At 40.4% G+C, this 21,508-nt stretch overlaps 2 protein-coding genes across 9 annotated transcripts in view; one reads left to right on the forward strand and one right to left on the reverse strand.

Annotated features, from left to right (window-relative positions):
• Positions 1 to 16,106, forward strand: part of Kiaa1211 (KIAA1211 ortholog) — a 158,154-nt gene extending 142,048 nt beyond the window's left edge. For all 3 annotated transcript variants that reach the window (XM_023711093.1, XM_023711095.1, XM_023711094.1), the window contains 3 exons: positions 1,629 to 1,819; positions 2,765 to 2,912; positions 13,820 to 16,106. In XM_023711093.1, the coding sequence (XP_023566861.1) occupies positions 1,629 to 1,819; positions 2,765 to 2,912; positions 13,820 to 13,980 (500 nt within the window). In that variant the 3' untranslated portion in view covers positions 13,981 to 16,106. The remainder of the gene's footprint in view (positions 1 to 1,628; positions 1,820 to 2,764; positions 2,913 to 13,819) is intronic.
• A 1,966-nt stretch (positions 16,107 to 18,072) lies between these two features.
• Positions 18,073 to 21,508, reverse strand: part of Aasdh (aminoadipate-semialdehyde dehydrogenase) — a 41,636-nt gene continuing 38,200 nt past the window's right edge. For 5 of the 6 annotated variants that reach the window (XM_023711133.1, XM_023711131.1, XM_004627526.3 and 2 more), the window contains one exon: positions 19,410 to 19,900. In XM_023711133.1, coding sequence (XP_023566901.1) covers positions 19,511 to 19,900 — 390 coding nt within the window. In that variant the 3' untranslated portion in view covers positions 19,410 to 19,510. Of the gene's footprint in view, positions 18,092 to 19,409; positions 19,901 to 21,508 lie in introns of those variants that run through there. The other variant, XM_023711132.1, reaches the window with a different exon arrangement.

The following is a 21,508-nucleotide window of genomic DNA, read 5'->3' on the forward strand; positions in this document are numbered from 1 at the left end:
TGGGTCTTGCCTCTAGCCTCTTTTCAGGGAGTTCTGCTGAAGGGTTCTGTGCTGGGCCTGCAGCCTGGGTCAAATGAGGATCCGCAGGCCCCAGGTCGTCTCACTCACTTGCTGGGCCTGCACTCCGGGTCTATTCAGGATCCCGCCAGTCCCTGGGTTATCTCACTCACTCTGCCAGGCCTGCACTCTGGGTCTATTCAGGATCCCGCGGCCCTCAGTTGTCTCACTCACTGGGCCTGCGCTCTGGGTCTGTTCAGGATCCCATGGCCCTCAGTCGTCTCACTCACTCACCGGGCCTGCGCTCTGGGTCTGTTCAGGATCCGGAGGGCCCCAGGTCTTCTCTCAGAGCAGGATTATTGTGAGCCCTTTTTCTTTGAGATAGTAAGGAATTTAGTACTAGAATGATTGTCTCTGCAAGTAAATAAATTGTACCCAAAAGAAGAAGGGACTTTTGTCCCGTAAACAATTACAGCTTACTTTTGTAGAATGACTAATATATGCCAAGTGCTGTCCTAAACATTCTGATAACCAGTATCTCATTTCAATGGCAACTTGATAAAGCATGTGCCATTATCCCAACTTTATAGATTAGAAAACTAGAACTTAGAGGGTAAGCAGCTTTTCTAAGGTCACATGAGATCAAAGCCAGGTCTGCTCTGTTTCAGAGCCTTGTACTCTCTACATACCCAGCCACCTGCGGGGATGGGGGTGGGTACCAAGACTGGAAGGCTAAGCCAGCGAATGCAGCCTCTGCCTGCATGCTGACTGCTGACAGCCTGTGCACAGTGCTGTTTGCTTTGGCCCCGAGCACTCCCTGCACCAGAGGTAAGCACTGAACAAGAGTCTTGGGTTTGTCACTGTGTCCCCTTGAGCCTTGCTGCCCCCCCCCAGCCCCATTAGGCAGAAGGGCAGTGCCTCTTTTGACTTTCAAGCACTAGAGTTCCACATAGGATATTGGAGGGAGGCTTCCATTGCTAAAAATAAATCTCATTAAATCAGTGAGTTAAAAGTCAGAACCACACAACTGCATGGCTGTCTTGTAAGCATGAGTTTTTGTTGTTTTGTTTTTGGACAGGGTCTCACTATGTAGATCAGATTGGCCTCAAACTCAGCAATCCTCCTACCTCTGCTTCCCAAGTATGTGCACCACCATGCCTGACCAGCATGAGATTTTATTTTCCTGCAAAGTAACTTTTGTCAGGGTCAGGGAGATAGTTCAGCAGTCTTAGTGCCTGCCTGGCAAGTGCAAGGATCAGATTTAATCCCCAGTACCGCAGTGCCAGCCACTGAAACCAGGCATGGTGGTACACACCTGTAATCCCAGCTCTGGGGAGGCTGAAACAGGAGGATCCCGACAACTCTGAGCTGTGTAGTGAGACCCTATACTAAATAAATAAATTTTTTAATTAAAAAAAAAGTAACTTCTCCCATTTCTAGGGAAGAGAAATGCCCTGGGTTTTCTCTTGATCAAAGATGTCACAATCCCATCAATGAGAGTCCCACAGGCATGGGCACATTTTTGTGTCAGGCAGGAATGTTTCATAAACTTACTCACACGCTGCCAGTTGAAGGGGCCAGGAACTGACCCAGCTCCAGCTCACAGCAGACCATCTGCATCTTTCCTGCAGAGAAGCCAGTGCTTCAAAGCAGGCACTCTCTGGATGGCTCCAAACTTTCGGAGAAAGTGGAAACCGCCCAGCCACTGTGGATAACGTTAGCGCTGCAGAAGCAGAGGGGCTTTCGTGAGCAGCAAGCCACCCGTGAGGAAAGGAAGCAGGCCCGTGAGGCCAAGCAGGCAGAGAAGCTCTCCAAAGAGAATGTGAGTAGCATGCTTTTCAACTTTAATTCTGCTGCCCCTTAGCTTTTAGGCCACAAGGATTGATTTAAAAAAAAAAAAAAAAAAACTAATCAGGAAGAGTAGAGTTTATGAAGGACAGAAGAGTAAATAATGCTCTATGCTCTTGGATGAACTTGCTTTGCAGAATTTGTGGTGTGTTTACAGCAGTGACCCACACAACACCAGTTAGTGCAGCTCCTCCTATCAAAGTTTTCCCTTTCTATGGTTTGTGCTCCTGGAGGCCAGCTGTGGTCCAGCAACATTAGGTGGACCTTTCAGAAGTAACTATTGGTACATTTTAAATTTTGTACTGAGTAGTGGGGTACCACTGCTTCTCATTGCACCCCTTTAATGCCTATCTGCTATTCATATCACCTTCCTATAGTGGTCTCTGCTACCAGACTGATTAGAACAGTATCAGAGTGCTTGTGTTCAGGCAACCCTGCTGTAAGAATGGCCCCCAAACAGAAGATTAGTGAGTTACAAACCCACAAGAGAGGCTGTAAAGTGCTTGCTTTGTGCAAACAAGGAAAAATTCTTGACTTAATAAAGAAAGGAAAAATACCATATGCAGAGCTTGCTGAGCTCTAGGGTACAAGTGAAGCATGGTCTATATAGGGGTTAGTACTATCCTCATGAGGATACTACTAAAATATACCCTTCTTAGATGGGGGAGCACTATTGCCTGTGAGAAATAAATGATTTTATTTACACAGTAGACAGATAGAGCTTTGTTTCCGTGTCTGGACTGCTCAGTTTCCTGGGGCTCTCCTTGGGCCGCTGGCACTGATGGCTCCTTCTCTGAGGCTAGGCTGAGCACACACTGCTCTCCAGTGCGACTGGTGCTTCCTGTTGGTTGTGGAAGCCCCATGTGGCATAGTCAGTGTATGTGAAGTTGAGAACGTACCTTCCGGCTCTGCCCCACAGGCCAGCAGCAGCACACAGCCTGGCAGCAGAACAGGTTCGCTGCACAAGTCCACCGCTCAGCCAGAGGAAAAGCCAGAGACGGCCGTGTCCCAGCTTGAGCGCCGAGAACAGCTGAAAAAGGCCAACACACTCCCGACGTCTGTGACAGGTAGGAGCTGCCCATTTTTGCTTATCTCTAGTTACAGGTTTCTCAAGACATGCTCTTTTCCCACAGCACAATGGCTAGCACAGCTTTGGAGGCCAGAGGCTGCCTTGTGGCCCCACTCATGAACTTTGAGATTAGTAAAGCTAATCTGATAAAGGTCACCAGACAGTCCTCTGCTATCAGCAGTTTAATGGGGAATGTTTTCACCTCCTCTGGGATTGGAGAGACTCTTAATCTGCAACACCTGCCATTTTCTATGGTGTAAATACTGGCACTGTGGACAGTTCACAGCAGCAGAAGCCACCAGCTGACTCACTAGATGCATGGACGCTTAACAACAGCATGAGTCATCTGCACACCCACCACCTGCAGCCTGATGAAGCTGAGATAAGAAGACACAGAGTAGGCCAGGGAGATAGCTTGGCAGTCTAAGTGCCTGTCTGGCACGCACAAGGACCTGGGTTCAGTCCCCAGTACTGCATTGCCGTGCCAGCCCCTGCACTGTGCCAGCCATCAAAACTGGGTGTGGTAGCGCATAGCTGTAATCCCAGCACTGGGAAGGCTGAGACAGGAGGATCACTATGAGTCTGAGCTGCACAGCAAGACCCTGTACCTAATTAATTAATTAATTAATATTTAAAAAGGTTTATCACCACCAGGTCTATGATGTTAACATCAGTTTGCATATGCTCATAACTTAATAGTCATTTGAAAAATTATTCTGTCAAAAGAGAAAATTATCCAATAGTTTCCAATCATTTCCCTGTTACAAATTACCTGGTACATACTTTTTTGTATATGATATTGTGGATATATATCGAAATACATATTTTACTTTTATTTTATTGGTACATTTTAGATATACATAATGATGACATTCATCATAAGGAGTTTGTACCTGTATATGCATGATATAGTCTGCTTTTTCTTATTTTTCCCATTCTGCTCCACTCTCTTGAACCCCTCTTCCCTTTATTTACAAAAGCTTTGTTTCCATTTTTCCTTCTATTTTTTTATTCCTTCTTTCTTTCCCCTCCCTCACCCCATTCCTCGTCTCATTTGAACGCTTGTCATTTCCCAAAATCTGTTATATATACACTTTGGGCCTCATGTACATTTTCAGTTTCTCACACCAGAGAAACCATGTGACACTTGAACATGTACATCAAATTTCACTTAAGAATGGTCTCAGGTGCACCCATTTAGCTAGAAATGTCTCACATTTGTCCTTCTTTATGGCATGGTACTCCACTGTATAAATCAAACAAACGAACAAACAAAAACAGCTTCTTTATCCATTCATTGCCTGATGAGCATTTGGGCTATTTCCAAGATTTACATATCACAAATCATGCCACTATAGACATGGTGCACATATATTGCTGTGGTAGGATGCTCTTCATTTGAGGAAGATATCAAGAAGGGGAATAGCTAGGTGAGATGGAACCTCAAGTTTTAGTTTTTGGAAGAAAATCCACAAAGATGTCCACAGTGGTTGCACCAACCTGCACGCCCACCAAGAGTGGAGGATTCCTTTTTCCCTATAGTCCTACCAGCATTTGTTATTGGTTGATTTCTTGATAATAGCCATTTTTCTGGAGTGAGATGGAATCTCAGTGTTGTTTTCATTTGCATCTGTCAAATAAGCAGTAATGTTGAATATGTTTTCATACATTTATTTGCCACTTATATATATCTGAGAAGTGTCTGCTCGTTTCACCTGCTGAGTTTGCACTGGGTCTTTAAATTTGGGGTTCTTATTTTTTTTTAGTTCTTCATATGTTCTATATAGGGTTCTTCATATGTTCTAGATAGCTCAGTGGTCTAAGCGCCCACCTGACAAACTCAAGAACCCAAGTTTGATTCCCCAGTACCACATGCCTAGCACACCAGCATGATGGCACACACCTGTAATCCCAGTGCTGGGGAGGCTGAGACAAAAGGATCACTATTAGTTTGAGCTGTGTAGTGATACCCTGCACTAAATAAATAAATAAATAAATAAATAAATAAATAAATGCTTTATAAAAAAAAACTACATGTATTCTATATATTAATCTTTTGTCTAAGGAACAGCTGACAAAAAAAATTTCCCCCACTGTGGAATGTCTCTTCACTGTCAGTGGTTTCTTTTACTGTGCAAAAGCTTCTTAATAATATGAAATCCCATTTGTTGATTCTTTGTGATATTTCCAGTCCAACTGAGGTTTTGTCCATGAAGTTTTTGCCTACACCAATGTCTTCAAGAGTTCTTTCTATTCTATCTTCTAGCAGATTCAGTGTTTCTGTTTTAACATTTAGGTCTTTGATCCATTTTGGTTTTGATTTTACGTTAGTGCATAGTGAAAGACATGGGCCTAGTTTTAACCTTTGGCGTATGTCAACCCAGTTTTTCCAGCACCAGTTATTAAAGAGTTTATGTCTCTTCCAGTGTAGGTGTTTGGCTCTTTTGTCAAAGATAAAGTAGCTGGGTGTGTTTGAAGTTTTTGCTGCTGCTTCTAATTTATTCCATTCATCCTCAGGTTTGTTTGTTTTTTTTTTTGCCAGTAACATGCTATTGTTATCACAGTGGCTTTGTAGAATAATTTCAAGTCAGGGATTATAATGCCTTCAGTCTTGACTTTGTTGTCAAGAATTGCCTTTGCTATTCTAGGTCTCTTCTAGTTGCAAATATTAGGATTGTTTTCTCTAATTCTGTGAGATATGCTGTTGGTATTTTGATTGAGATTGCATTAAATCTGATAATTAAATAACAATTTTGGAACAATGGGCATTTTCACTATATTGCTTCATCGTACACAAGAACAAGGGATATCTTTTCATTTCCTGATATCCTCTTCAATCTCATTTTCCAAGGTATTGAAATTTTTCAGTGTAAAAGGTCTTTTCCTTCTTCATTAGACTGATTCCTAGGTATTGCATTTTTAAAATGTTTTTGTAAAGTGTTCCCTAATTTCTGTCAACAAGTTTGTTATTTGTGTACAGGAATACTATTGACTTTTGTGTGTTGACTTATCCAGCTACATTACTGAATTTGTTTAATAAATCTAAAAACATTTTTATAGCGAATTTGGGGTCTTCTATATAGGGTATCATGTCATCTGCATATGATGGTAATTTAACTTCTTTTCCTATCCTTATTGTTTTATTTCTTTCTCTTATTTAATTGCTCTAGCTAATGTTTCCAGAACTACATTGAATAAAAGTGGCAGTGAACATCCTTGTCTTGCTCCTGATTTTAAGAGTGAAAGCTTTCAGTTATTGTCTTGTCTTTTCTTTTCTTTCCAGGGGGGTTGTTTTGTCTTTTGGAAATAGGGTCTTGCTATGCAGTTCCGGTTCACCTTGAGCTCACTTTGTAGCCCAGGTAAGCCTCGAGCTCACCATGATCCTCCAGCCTCAGCCTCCCAAGTGGTGGGATTACAAGTGTGCACTACCACACTCCAGCTCCAGTTTTTGCCCATTTAGTATGATGTTATCTATTGGTTTGTCATAGATAGCTTTTACCAGATTGAAATAAAGACCATCTATTCCAATTTTCTGTAGGGCTTTTATCATGAATGGGTGGGTGTTGGACTGGTTGAGATGATCATATGGTTTTTGTCCTTGGCTCTCTTAATATGGTATATTACATTATGATTTGTTTATAATGAACTATTGGAGCCTTTGTCTAGCCCTAACCTCCTAAATGAGTGGACTGCAAACATCTTAAATAAGAGATAAGTGATATGATTATTTTTAGGGCTCCAGGAAGATCAAAACCCTCTAACAGAATGAAATTCCATGGAGGTTGAGACAAAGAACTTCTCTGGGAAGCCCCTGTTTGGTTTTTAAACAAAAGAAGGGGATACTGAGAAAGATCTTGGGAGTCAGTTCAAAGGCTTCTCTAAATACGAAATAATTGTCCATTAGGGGATGTTTGATCTCTAAAGCTGGCAGCTTTATTGCTCTGGAATAGGGGGTCAGCAGCCTGTGTCCTTGACTGCCTCAGCTGTGGTGTTTATTTTGACCTCAGAGTACTATGAATATGCTCTTTTTCAGCACAGCCAGTCCCAGTGTCCAACACTGAACCATCCCTACATACCTGGGATGAGTCCTATTTGGTCATGGTATATAATCTTCTTGATAACTTCCTGCATTTTGGTTGCTGGTGTCTTACTGAGGATTTTGGCATCTATGTTCATTAGAGAGATTGGTCTATCGTTCTCTTTTTTGGCTGGATCCTTCTCTGGTTTTGGTATTGGGGTAATGCTTCCAGGAATGAATTTGGGAGTATTACTTCTCTTTCAATTTCATATAAGAGTTTGAGAAGCAAAGGTATTGATTAGGTCTGCCCAACAGTGAATGCATCAGGGCCTGGGGTTTTCTTTATTGATAGGTTTGTCTTCAATTTCATTGACAATACTGGTTTATTTAGAAATTTGTGTGTTGTTCATTCAGTTTTGGTAATTCGTATGTATCAAAGAATCTGTCCATTTCTTCTGTTTTCCATCTTCTTAGAATACAGGTTTTTGAAGTAGTTTTGATAAACTTTTGGAGTTCTGCAGGATCTATTGTGATGTCACCCTTTTCATTGCTAATCACATGGATTCATAAATGGGTGGCTAAGTGTATCTCAATTTGATTTGATCTTTCAAAGAACCAAGTCTTCAATTTGTTGATTCTTTGTTTTTAGTCTTTGCTGCATTAATTCATGGTCTGATCTTTTTTGATTTCCTCCCTCATCTGACCTTTGGGCTTGATTTGCTCTTCTTTTTCTAAAAGCTTAGGGTTCAACATTAGGTAATTTGAAATTGCTTTGTTTTTCTGATATGAAAATTTACCATTATAAATTTCCCTGCTAGGATTGCTTTCACTGCATCCTTGAGTTCCAATATGTTGTACTGCTATTATCATTTAATTTCAGAAACTTATTTAATTGCAGAAATTAATTTAATCTTGATCTGGAATTTTGAACTGGAAGTTCTGGTTTTTGCTGTATATAGGAACAAGCTTAGGAAGGCCCAGCTTCCCAAAGTACCTAGAACTTAGTGGGACTTTCTCCATTAAGAACTCAGTCTTAGAAACACAAATCATAGAGCAGAAAGAATCAGATATACTTGGACAAGTGAGGCCTTACACTGGACTCATGCATTGGTGACCACAGGAATAAAGGGGAGAGAAAGGGTCTTTCTAAATTGGGCCTACCAGTTAGCCCAGTTGTTTAAGTGCCTGCTTATGCAAATGCTGTCACACACAGGATACTGTGGTTGTTCCCCAGGTCCTCATGCCTTACCAGACCTGCCCTTAAGGTATCCTGAGCTAGCAATGAAAATAAACAAACAAAAAAAAATTCTTCTGAACTTTTTCTGTACAAGGAGCTTGAAGGCAGGATCTTCTGGGATACCTTTCTGAGGAGACTGGCATGGTGGGATCTGTGAATTACTGCCGTTTCCCATGGGAATTTTGAACTGGAAGTTCTGTTTCTCACTGTGTATGTTGTAAGTGTTAATTTCCATTCATTTATGGCTTTTTTGCCACTGGTTTCCAATTTGATTGCACTATGATCTGTTCATATACATGGGATAATTTCAGTCACTTTGTGTGTTCTGTGAGCTAGTATATGGTCTGTTTTGGAGAATGTCCTATGTGCATTTGAGAAAAATATGTATTCTGATGTGGGGTGGAACAATATAGACATCTAAATTCATTTGCTCAGAAGTTTGGTGTAGTTCTAATGTTTCACTGTCGATTTTTTTTTCTGGTTGATCTATTTGTGACAGTGGGTATTGAGGTCCCCTATAACAATTATATTAGTGCTTATTAGATTTTTAATGCCCATTGATAATTGTTTTATATAGTTGGTTATGTCAGTATTTGCTGCATACATAACTATGATTATTATCTGTTCCTCTGGATAGTTCCCTTTACAAGAATATAGTGACCCTCTTTGTCTCCCTTTATCTCCGTCAATCCCTTGGCTTGACATCCACCTTGTCTGCAAATAGCATAGCTACCCCTGCTTTTATTTCTGGGTTCCTGTCACATGGAGTATTGTTTTTCATCCTTTGTCTATGAATTTCTTTTTGAATTAAATGTTTCTAATATGCAGGATATTGTTGCATTTTGCTTCTTGATCCATTTTACCAATATGTTTCTTTTGATTGGTGAATTGAGACTATGAACATAGATGGTTATAACAGATATGTATTGACTTATCCATGTCATTTTATTTTCCCTTTCCTGTTGGTTCCCTTTTTCTCCTCTAATTGCTTGCCTTGCATAGTGGATTCACTCTGTTGGGGTTCATGGAGTTGTGGTCCTTATTATCTCTTTCTAGAATATATTTCAGGACATTTTGGAGTGCTGCTTTGATGGTCATGAATTTCTCTAGGTATTCTTTGTTTTGTCATAGAAATATTTTATTTCTCCATCAGTTTCGCATGATCAGTTCTACAGATCAGTTCTGTAAGATAGTTTTGTGGAGTACAACAATCTGGTTTTGAAGTTATTTTCTTTTAGGGCTTGAAATACTTCACTCCAAGCTCTCCTTGACTTAAGTGTGTTTAGAGAACTACTGTAATTCTGATGGAGTTTCCTTTATAGGTGATGTTCTATTCTTGTTCTGTTCTGTGTTGAATTTTTGGCCCCTTGACTAGTATATGCATTGCTATAGATTTTTTGTCATGGCTAATTAGAGTGATATATGCCTCACTTATTTGTCAAATTATTTTTACCTGCTTGGGAAGTTTTCTGCCATTACTTCTGTGCATTTTTTATGTCATTGGTGCTATGTCCTGCTTTTTTTATTGACTCCAGTCAATCTTACATTATTCTTCTTTGCATCCCCTAGGAGCAGTTGGATTGATTCTTTGTATGCCCTTGCTATTTTTAAGAAATCTTTTTCATGATCACTAACCACAACCGTGTCTCCTACATCTGATACTCTCTCTTCACAATGGCTCATTCTGCAGCATATTCTTTCACTGGAAGTTTTAATCTCTTGGATATCTGTTCAAATCCGTTTCATGAATTCCATTTGTTTCCTACGTTGTGTTCATGTTTCCATCATTTTCCTAAGCTCCTCTATTTTTTTATCTGTATCTGCTCCAGAGTCACTGACCAAGTCTTTCATTGTGGTCACCATCGCTGTGGTTATCTCAGAAACTATTTCTGCTTTGATGGTTTTTCTAGAGGCTCCTTCCTCTGCTTTGATACTTCCACTGCTACCACTTCAGAGAGTCCAGGTGGGAGGCTATTGCTTTCTTCTACCTCATTCCCCTCTGGGTTTGTCTTTGGTGAGTTGGAAGTCTGGGGCTGCACCTCGCTTAAGCATCTTCTAATTTTCTATGTTTTTCTAGTTTAATTGCTTAGTTAGTCCTTGTAAATTGCTTATGGCAAGTAGCTTATGGCTACTTTCCTTAGAACTCTTAGGAAATGACTACTTTTCAGAGATGTCTTCCAGGTGTAGATGGTTTTTGAGTTTTGAGTCTGCTACAAGATCCTACCTCTTCAATTTCTTGGGGATGAGAAGTTGTGCCTGCTTGGCCTGATCCCTGGTTGTTTGGCACTAGCCTATAGTCTTGCTTCTGAGTCGTAGGTAGCCTCAGTCTTGGCATACCAGGAAGAAAAACTGATTAGAACAGTTATGTCACCTTAGCTAAAGTAGTACAGTCAGCAGTAACAGTAGCCTCAAACTCAGCCTAGGAAATGACAAACTGTAGTAACTATTAACTTGCCATCTTTAACCATATGAACTGTTTGTGGGTCTATAACGAAATCTAAAACAAACCAGAAAGTTATTTATGGTAAATAACCCCTCATTAGGTGATTTTACCCTTGGGGAGAAAGTTAAAAGGTATTATTGAGAAAAAGTAGAGAAATAATGTAGTAAGAAATTTGAAGAAAGACTAGAGAACAAAGGAAGTTACGCAAACTTTGGGAAAGTGGTAAAAAGAGGGAAAGAGAGAAGCAAGAAATATCAACCAGGACAACAACAAAATTGTAGAAACTATGTTGATGCTCATAAAAACAAAAACAATCAATGAAAAAAAGAGAAAAACAAGAAAAAAAGGGGGGAAATAAGAAAATAAAGTCCACCTCAAGGCATGTCTTTGTCACTGGTTGGACAGAGTAGACAGACAGAACCCAGATCTGTGCTGATTAATCCCAGAAAGCCAGCAGTAGTTTTAAGGGAGATTAGTGGCTAATCCCAGGAAGCTTGCACCTTTAGTCCTATTGAAGTTCAGACTGGTTTCTGGCTAGGAGGCTGGAACTCAATTTGTTTATCCTCCAATGCTTCCTGTAGCTCCTGCCAGCTTGCATTTGGCTCCCTGCCAATTTGAACTGAGCGGCCTCACCCTGGCACTGGGAGTTACTAGGTGGAACCAGCCCACAGCTGTTCTGAGTTCTGAGCTTATTTGGCCCCTCTACCAGCAATCACTGTCTTTAGGGGATGACTCAACCCAAATAATGCACCAGCCACTGCAGTCCATTGCTTCTACTGGCGTATTTCTCTGTGGAGGCCTCTGGGGTCCCCAGTAGTCACCATGTATCTTCAGGTGTGAGCCACCTCTCCCACATAGTGAGTCAGGAGCAAGCTCCATTTGCAACTTCCTTTTTCTTCATTGAAGTCTTTGTCTTTGTTCCACGTGGGTGTCAATTTTGCTTCAGATCCTTCCTGGGTCCCAGAAACCCACTTCTCTCTCCTTCTCTTAGTGCTGCTTGTTTTACAAAGGGCATCTGCCTTAGTCCACTTTCTGCTACTATACCAAAATATCTGCGAGTGAGTTATCTCTAAAGAGTTTTATCTTAGCTCTTCTATCAGGAAGATAAGTTTAAGACTGGGCAGCTGGATCTAATGAGGCTCTATGCCTTTTTGGCTTATAATGGGAAGTGGATTGGGCCACAGGATAAGCTTGTGGTAGCAGACCTCTTCATCCAAAGAGGGCACAAATCTATTTGTGAGGACTACCTCCATGTCTTAGGAACCTCCCCAACTCCCTATACTGCCATCTAGAGGAAGTAAGGTTCCAACACATGAACCTTTGGGGGACACACTCAAATCACAGCAACATCCAATCCCCAGACCTAGGTTGTCTGTCTTGGCTAACTGTCTAGCTGAGGTCTGAGAATGTGATGACATCTTACTATTAAGGATTTGTTTACTACTTGGTAAGGTGGTAGTATGGGTGATTTATATTTGACAGATAAGATTGGGTGTGTTTAGGGAAGTATGGCCTTAGACAGAGGCTCTTTATATTTGAAAGCCACTTTATTTATTTATTATGTATTTGGTACATAGGGTCTCACTATGCAGCTTAGACTTATAGTGATCCTCCTGTTTTCAGCCTCCCTAGCACTGGGATTATAGGCAGGTGCCACCACACCCAGTCTCGGTGGCTGGCTCAGTGCACCCCGGGACAGGGCCAGCCCAGCGTGTGGCACCAGGGATTGAGCCCAATCCCTGCACTTGCCTAAGCAGGAGCTTAGTCTGCTGAGCCATCTCACCAGCCCTTGAAAGCCACTTAAAACACTGTTATTTCTCTTACACACTCATTATTTGATCTTACACACAGGAATTAAGGGCTCTCTGTGGGGTTTTTTGGTAATTTTTGTTTTGTTTTTGTTTTTTTGAGACAAGGTCTTGCTTTGTAGGTCAGACTGACTTTGAACTCACTACGCTGTGCAAAATAGCTTCAGATTTGTGGTGATCCTTTCGCTCAGCCTCCCGAATGCTGGGATTTCAGGCATCTGCCACTATGCTCGACAAGGGCTCTAAATGTTAAAACCAGAAATTCAGAAATGAGGAGAAAGGGAAAAGGGAAAGAAAATATAACAATTTCTTTCAAAATAAAGTGAAAACTACAACATGCAGAGATCATATTTTTCTCTGCCTGTTTGCAAACATGAGAGTTACTGCAATCAGAGTGGCTCCAGCTTCCTAAAAGCAAGTCTTTGTTTTGAAGTATTTGTCTTTTCAGTCAACCAGCATCTCCTGAGTTCTAGGAGCACACGTGACCCAAAGAGAAGATGTGAGCACTCTCACCTTCTCTCAGAGGTCTGTAAAGAAAGCACTGTGATCAAAAGCAATCACTAAGCAGACTGCAAATTTCAAGAGCTGGCAGATTCTGTGGGGCTCAGGTAGAAGAACCCAAGGATACTTACTGGAGAAGGTACCTCAGCATTAATCTTGCCACCTTGACAGATCCAAAGTGCTAGTGGGATGCTTTTCTTTATGGGTTGATGAGTCGCCTGACTGCAGTCACACAATTTGCCTTTAATTTTCTTTTCATGGAAATAGATCCACTGCATAGACAGCTAGGCTTCTAGAAACCAAAATGAGAATCAGCTGCACTGAATCACTGTTACTCTGTATGCAGTAATCACAATCTAAGATTGCTTTCCCAAATCTTCTCACTGAACCTGCCCAGAGACTGGCCTCACTTGTGTTTCACTGGATTTTTCTGTTGTGAATCTTGTATTTGTAATAAATCAAAATACCATTCTGGAGTTGGGGTGCTGAGAGGTTGGGTAAAGGATGCACAACTTCAGTTAGGTAAAACAAGTAAGTTCAAGAAACGTATTGTGCAGGGCTGGGGAGACAGCTCAGTGGCATAAGTTCCTGCCTGGCAAGCTCAAGGTCCTGAGTTCAATCCCCAGCAAAAATAAATTACTTAATTATAATTATGTATAATTAAAATCAGGTGACTTTAGTGCACAAAAACTGTATTTTTGAAAAGTGATCTCTGCACACACATGATAATCTTGTGAAGCAGTGCATGCTAATTAATTAGCTTGATTTACCCATTCCACAGTGTATGCCTATTTCAAAACATCTTATTATACACAAGTATATACATTTCTGTTCATTAAAAAAAATTTCTTTTACATTTTAAGTCTGACTTGTATTTTTCCTTTACATCAAAATCCAGTGGAAATATCAGATTCGGCACCCCCAGCACCACTGGTGAAAGAAGTCCCGAAAAGATTCTCCACCCCGGATGCTGCCCCTGTGTCTACAGAACCAGCCTGGCTGGCTTTGGCCAAAAGAAAAGCGAAGGCCTGGAGCGACTGTCCACAGATTATTAAGTAGAGTGACTCATCCACTCCTATTGCCAGTTCTTGGCTCCTCTCTTGCCCTTTTTATTTATTTATTTTTTATATGAATTAAAGAAAGCAAGCTAGGAAAAAGAAGCATGTTTTATAGGCGCTCAAGTAATGTTTAGAAACTGAACCGTGGTGGTCATTGTAAAGAGTGTATTTGCACAACCCTAGGTCCTGGTGCCTTGAGCTCCCCTAGTTCTCAAGAGACAGTTCTGTCTGAGGGACCATGTGAAATCCGGTCTGCAAACTGAGCTCCTCCAGAGTCTGCTGCACCCATGCCCTGATCCCTCCACTGCACAGAGGCACATCTACAGGCCATTCAGAACACACACTTTTGCCAATCTTTGTGAAGGTATTTGTTTCTCCTGGTTTCTTCTTTCAAAAGCATTTGCCTTACACGTTTGGGTATGTCTACCCTTCCTACAGTAAAGTTAAAGAGTTATATACAGAGAAAACAAGAAGGCCATCTCCTGAATGCAGGAAGTCACTGGGAACCTCAAGGAGGAGTCTGGCTCCCAGCTCTGTGCCTCTGTCTGCTTTTTACAAACTGCCCACCCCAAAGCTGGGACACAGAAGCAAATCCATGCACACTTCCACCACACTGGATGCAGTGCGATCAGCACACTGTGAGGCCCATGACACTAGTACCCTCTTTAAGGACATGTGAAACGCTTGGCCCAACTGGCTCCCAGGGGACATTTTTCTTTAATATGGTACAAAAAGAAAATTTTGCATCAGAGTTCTAAGAGCTCTCTCTGTCTCTCCATGGAGTGCAGTGGCTCTTCAGATGTCTGGGCTGTGCCCCAGGCCTACTGATCCGAGGCTGGGAGGGCAGGGGCAGGACAGCACATGCTGGCAGATACTCTTCAGGTGCTTTCTGCCTTGACCTGAAGGTTGAACGCTTTGGACACACTGATTCTGGGTAATCTGGTTTTTCAGACTTGGAGGGGAGTCTCATTCAAAGAAGCAAAAGGTCAGGAAAAAAAAAAAAAAAAAAGCATGCAAACCAGCCATTATTACAAGATATAACAGGCTATTGACACTGTATGTCTCTGAAAATTCCCTTGGGTCTTTAAAGAACATTAAAGGGAACCCAAGATCAACAGCCTTTGTACTAAGGAGTTCGTACAGAAAGGTTTTTTTACTCTAATTGAGTAATTCATATTTAGAGTCAAATGTTCAGTAGCATTTATAATTTAGAGCATTCACCTTGCTACCTTTAAAAAAAAAATCTCAGAGTTTTAAGTGGCCTTGTTATCATGCACATGTACATTCAAAGAAGGGACTTGGCGGTTTCAAAGCCACACTTACTTTTATTTCCCTAAATTTGCGCTCCATGAAACATACCAGCAAATACCCTACATACTGCTGGCACTAACTTCACATGTCATGGTTCCCTTTTCCTCGATTCTTACTCCCAAATAAAATCTTTGCCTGGTACAGGGTGAATTACATCCTTTTCTTCCCTTACAAAAACATTTTATAGTATTTATCATTTCTTTACGCTTACTCAGTATGCAGTGTGATGTTATGCTGTCATTTCCATAAAGAATGACAGAAAAGTTATTTACCGTATTTCTAGAAGCAGTGGTGCAGCGTCACTGTAGCAGCTGGCATGTGTGGTCAAGTGAATAGTTGTACTCTTGCAAGTTGGACTTAATGTTATATATACTGGACCTTCAGACTGTTAAGAATCAATGTAATATTTTCATTGCTATTGGAAGCAATTAATATTCCACTGCACGTTTTTCCATACTGATGTTCATTTCTAAATCTTATAAGTAGGCATTTGTTAGTTCAATGACTTCCTCACTAATATAACACTTTTTAATGGCAATCTTTTCACCTACAGTCCTGGAACTATAGTACTCCCATGATCCTTCCAAACTGACTTTTTCTTTCATCTGATCTGTTTTAGACAATACCACAGTAGTAGCAGGGAACAGGTAAGGAAATAAGATCATTAAAGAATGGTACATGAGTCAGCTGGCTCGGACACTACCTAGCCCAAACTAACAGGACAGGCCTCAGTTAAAAGTGTTCTTGCAGCCAGGCACAGTGCCACAGGCCTGTAATCCCAGCTTTTCTGGAGGCTGAGGCAGGAGAATAAGTTTAAAGCCAGCTAGCTTGGGCAATTTAGCATCTCAATATAAAATTTCAAAAGGGCTGGGATATATAGCTCAGTGATCCCTGGGTCCAGTCCCCACCACCAAAACAAAAACAAAACAAACAAACAAAAAAAAAGATCTTTCACAAGGTTTTTAAAGGAAGAGTCTACCGAGGAAAGGACAGCTGCAGTACTTTTACCAGCTTCTAAAGGGTACATGTTTAACATTTCATTTACAAATACATCCCAAATTTGCACTACATACCAATGAAGTGTTATTTTGCTTTGGTTGTGTTGCAGTCTTTTCAAGCAACAAACTATGGGGAAATTCTGTGAAAATATTCGAAGTTCAAGATAGTTTTTTCTTTTTAAAATGAATGTTATATTAGATATGTTTTTTTTTTAATTAAACAGACACACTTTTCCCAGCAAGGTTATATAGATCATTAACCTTTGTTCATAGGCTTATATATAAAATTAGAGCTTTTTGTTTACTTTTTTAATTTTTCAAGTGCAATTGTTTCTTACACAAACATTACTATTATCATTTTAGCCAGTTATCCGCAAGTGTATAGTATGTATTCATTGTCTCTTCTTGTGACGTTTAGTTTAATTGCTTATTTTAAAGCAGAAACATTAGCTACAAGTGTCTTGCAATATTTCTACCAATAACATTAGTAGAGACTTAATGAAAATAACTTAGTGTGATTTTAATATTATTTTGAGAGTTTTGGTTGTATAAAGTTTTAATGTACAATGTCCATTACTGAAGGGAAAAGATCTTTCAATAAAAAATACCAACGAGATCTTTGGCATTGATGAAAATTTCCTTTCTGAATTGAAACTTTTACTACTTTTAAGGACTAAGTGGCCTCATATTTACACAGCTTTGCATGAACAAGAAAATTTCAATGGGGCTGGGGAGATGGTTCAGTGGAATAAGCGCTTCCCTGGCAAGCGCAAGGGTCTGAGTTCAATCCGCGGTTCTGCCAAAAAAAGAAAAGAAAAGAAAAGAAAATTTCAAGGTGTTTTATATGGTACTTTATTACATTTTTCAGTAAGTATTGGGAGGAAGAAAAATGAACAGAGATAAATACTTACCGCAATCCTAAACTGGAACTGAATGGTCTGAGACAGAATGATCCTACAGCCTCCTGACAGTACAGAGGGCAGCATCAGCCAAGAGCCTGGGTGCATACGGTGCAGGCTGACTGCCCAGCTGGACCAGGCTAAAGGAGCTAGCCATGCAGAGCATTTGCCTCAGCTGTCAAAAACTTCAATAATCACAAGAATATCAAAACAAACATTTATAAAAACCAAAATTAATGCAAAAAATTCCCCAATGAATGAAAAATAAAAAATTTAAAGACACAATCAGTATTACTGATTTTCCCTTTTGTGTCAGGCTCCAGTGTGGCTCAGGGACAACCCCTCCCCACCTTCTTCAACCCTAATGTGCATCTTACAGAAAGAGACCCAGGTGGTAAGTATGTATAGTAAGGCTTGAGATGCACTGACCTGAAAGGTAAGAGAAGCAGTTCTTTTTTTTTTTTTTTTTACAGCGAGCACCTAAACTCCCTGTGCCTGGAGGACTTCCAACCTGTTAGTCTTGGTGGGAGGCAGCTCTGTCCCACCACAGATGAAATGCCTATGTGCTCTCCTATACCACTTTACAGTAGGATGGAACTGATTTCACTTTCAGTGGAAGAGAATAAATTGGAAGCAACTGACCCAAAGATGGGAAATGTGAGGAAGCCTGGTAGTAATGGCCATGACAGGGAACAGTGCCCAGTGTTAATGGTGGTGGCCACAAGTTGAGCACTTAGAACTTCAAAGACAGCAGCTGTGTCTTCACTAAAATTTGGGGAAGAGGGCTTGAGCTGTAAATTGAGAAACAGTGAATGCCTAAAACTGATGTATTGGGGCCAGGGAGATAGCTCAGTAGAAAAAAGCTTGCCTTGCAAGCGCAAGGGCCTGAGTTCAATCCCTAGTTCTGCCAAAAAAACAAACAAACTGATGTATCAACTTGATCTATCTAGTTTAAACTGTTCTGTGTGTCTATACCTGTCTCTCTGTCTCTGTGTCTGTGTATATGGAAAAGAAATGGGTATCCTCATGAGGGCTCTAAACCCAGAGAAACACAACCAATGAGAGATACATATATAAAAGAGATTACAGATTACAATAATTGATTTATCTGATTATGAAGGTTAAGAGGTCCCACCAGACTGCTTGCAACCTGGAAACTCATAAAACCTGAAGTGTAACATTTATTCCAAATCTAAATACCTCAGTACCAGGAATAACCCTGATATAATCTGCAGGCCCAAGAAACATGGAAAGGTAGTGGCTGCTGATTCAAAATCAAATGTTATGGGGCTGGTGAGATGGCTCAGTGGTCTAAAGCACCTACTTAGAACAAGCTTAGCAAAGCAAAGGGACCACGGTTCAATCTCCCAGCACCACATGCCAGCCAGCCCGCCCCCTGGTGGGCTGAGCTGGGCACACACACACACACACACACACACATAAATAAATTTTAAAAAAATCAAAATCAAATGTTAATCTGTTCTACAAACATCCTGATAGGTATACCAGAAACAGTGTTTTACCAAGCTATCTGGACATATGCCTCAATCCATTAACTGTTGCTATAAATAAATGGCACAGACTAATTTACAAAGAATACAAGCTTATTTGGCTTACAGTTCTAACAGCTGAGAAGCTGAAGGGCATAGGGTCACATCAAATGAGGTCCTTCTTGCTTATGGGGACTCTTCAAAGTCTTAGAGTGGCCTGGGGCATCACAGGGTGAGACAAAACGTCTCTAGTCTGTTTCTCTTCCTATAAAGCAGTCCCATTGGATGAGGCCTTTGTTCTGTGGCCTGATTTAACCCCCTCCCAACATCCCCCTCCAAATACCACAGTAGAATGAAGTTTCTGTCCTTCTAACATCTCACAATGGGAATTATATTTCAACATGAATTTTGGTGGGGAATTCTAACTATAGCAGCATCTCTTAGAACACTTAATCTTTTTTTAGCTTAAATTTTTTAAAACATAAAATTAACCATCACACCTAAAAGAAAGCACTATTAAATACATTAATCTGGAGCCGGGTAAGATAGTTCAGTAGAATAAGCATTTGCCTGGCAAGCACAAGGGCCTGAGTTCAATCCCTGGTTCTGCAAACAAATAAATAATTAATTAATTAATCTTTTTTTTCATACCTAATAGTTTGCTGCCCCTACAGGAAGTAGAATGCAGTGGTTCTCTATAAAAATGTAATAGTCAAATTTATTAACAAAAATATAATCTTTAATATAAAATAAGACTAAGTGCATGATCAATAATGGTAAAGTATTTTGAACATCTTACAGATAGTAGATATACAAACTGGGACTATACTTGACTAGTTTTGAGTGCCACTCAGTAAATCCAAACAATAAATATAATTATTTCTACACCCAATAATGAGCACTGATTCCCAGATGACAGGTGAAGAGAAAACTTCCCCAGGAAGTTCATATACATTTTGTAATTGTCCACTCTCAGATCCCAAGATCCACAGTTTGCCATCAGTAGACGCTGCTGCCAGCAACATTTCACTGTTACCATTGTGGTTACGGAAAGCAAATGGCGTTGCATACACCCTTGAAGTAGTTTCAAATTTCCACTGAAGGTGACCTTTCAGGTTACAACAGTAGATAAAGCAATCATGGGAACCAAAAAATATTTCTTGCTCTGAAGCAGAGGTACATGGGGAAGAAAAGATTGGTCCACTGGTAGAGAACTGCCAAACCTATAAAGGGAAATGAAAAAAAAAAAAAAATTAACCCAGCCTATTTCAACAATTCTGTTTTATATTTTAGTTCTATCAGGTTTGTTAATACAAATCAGACAGATGTGGACTACTTGAGCGGTAACTATACTTACAGCAAATAATGGCTTCTGTACAACGATGCAGTTCAGTAGTAGGGTGCTTGCCCTGAAGCATTACTACTACATGATTGCTTGTTATGTATAATATTATGAAGTAGAATTAGTTGTGAGCCCATTCAAGACTCACTACTGGTATGTTCAGAGACACAGTGATTCAAAGATAAGACTGCACCAACTTTTCAAAGTATCTTACTGAAGGGGCCGGGGAGATGGCTCAGTAGAAAAAGTGCTTCTATGGCAAGCACAAGGGCCTGAGTTCAATCCCCAGTTCCGCAAGAAAAAAAAAAAAAAAGGTATCTTACTGAAATCAGTATCTTACCCTATTCTCCAAATGTTAGGAGAAAGAAGTAACTGGGCTAAAAGAAGAATTTATGTGCAATAATTTAGTGAGTGGTTTGAAGAAAAAAGCTGTGAGTTGTGAGTCTGCCCTATGTACATATTATTTACTTATTCCAGAGCACTATACAGACAAACCTGTTGGCCAGTTTTTTGAAGAAAAGACACACAGGAAACAAAAGACGTTAGTCTAAGGTAGTATTTACAAATGCAGAATAACAGCAGCCTGGGGAAGGAAACAGTGTGCATATTCATGGAATATGATTTGAAATCTCAATTCTATCCCTGACTTGTATGAAATCACTTTCATTTTCCTATGGCTTATCCAATTTTTTAAAAAAGGGAGTCATAGAATGTGCCATGTGCCATGTGCCTCTTCTTACTCTTTAGGGAATATTAAGATAAAAACATATTCAAATTATCTTGTGAATAAAAAATATTAAGTGAAGATAAGATTTCAACACAAAGCAACTGTTGTACAGAGCAAAAGGAACTGCCCAGCTATGGAGGGTGAACATATAATAAAAAAGTTCCAGATTCAAGCCTGACCATCAGTGAACTAGTTCTGTTGGAGCCAAGGCTCTCAATCTACAAGATGATCCCCCAAACTAAGTTGGAAGCAGTTGTCCTGAAATGACAGCCACTAATAACATTACAGAAGTAGAGACTACATTGCTAAGGAAACAGCCACTTTTTTTTTTTCCAGTAAGGTTCTGCAGGGTCTACTGGGTCTCACTATGTAGATCAGACTCATAGTGATCCACCTGTGTTCAGCCTCCCAAGAGCTAGGATTACAGATGCACACCAAAAGCACAGCACACCAGGGATGGAACTCCGGCCGATGCACTCTGCCTAAGCAGGTGCTTTCCTCTGCTGAGCTACCTGGCTGGCCCAGTAGGGCTAATTTAAGCCAGAAGAAGCTGACCCAGTTTGTTAGGACATAAAGTTGAGGAATGGTGGCTTGGCACAAGGGAATGTTGGCTGCACAACAGGTTTTGGTTTTCATATTAAACTGTAGGGGCTAAGGAGAAAACAAGGAATATATTGTAATACTAATTTCTACTAGGTCATTGAAAGGAATAGTATTTATATTGTTTGGCCAATCTTTTTTTTTTTTTTTATTGAGAAACAA

This window comes from Octodon degus, unplaced genomic scaffold (assembly GCF_000260255.1).
Source record: "Octodon degus isolate 3935 unplaced genomic scaffold, OctDeg1.0 scaffold00019, whole genome shotgun sequence".
Taxonomy (NCBI): domain Eukaryota; kingdom Metazoa; phylum Chordata; class Mammalia; order Rodentia; family Octodontidae; genus Octodon; species Octodon degus.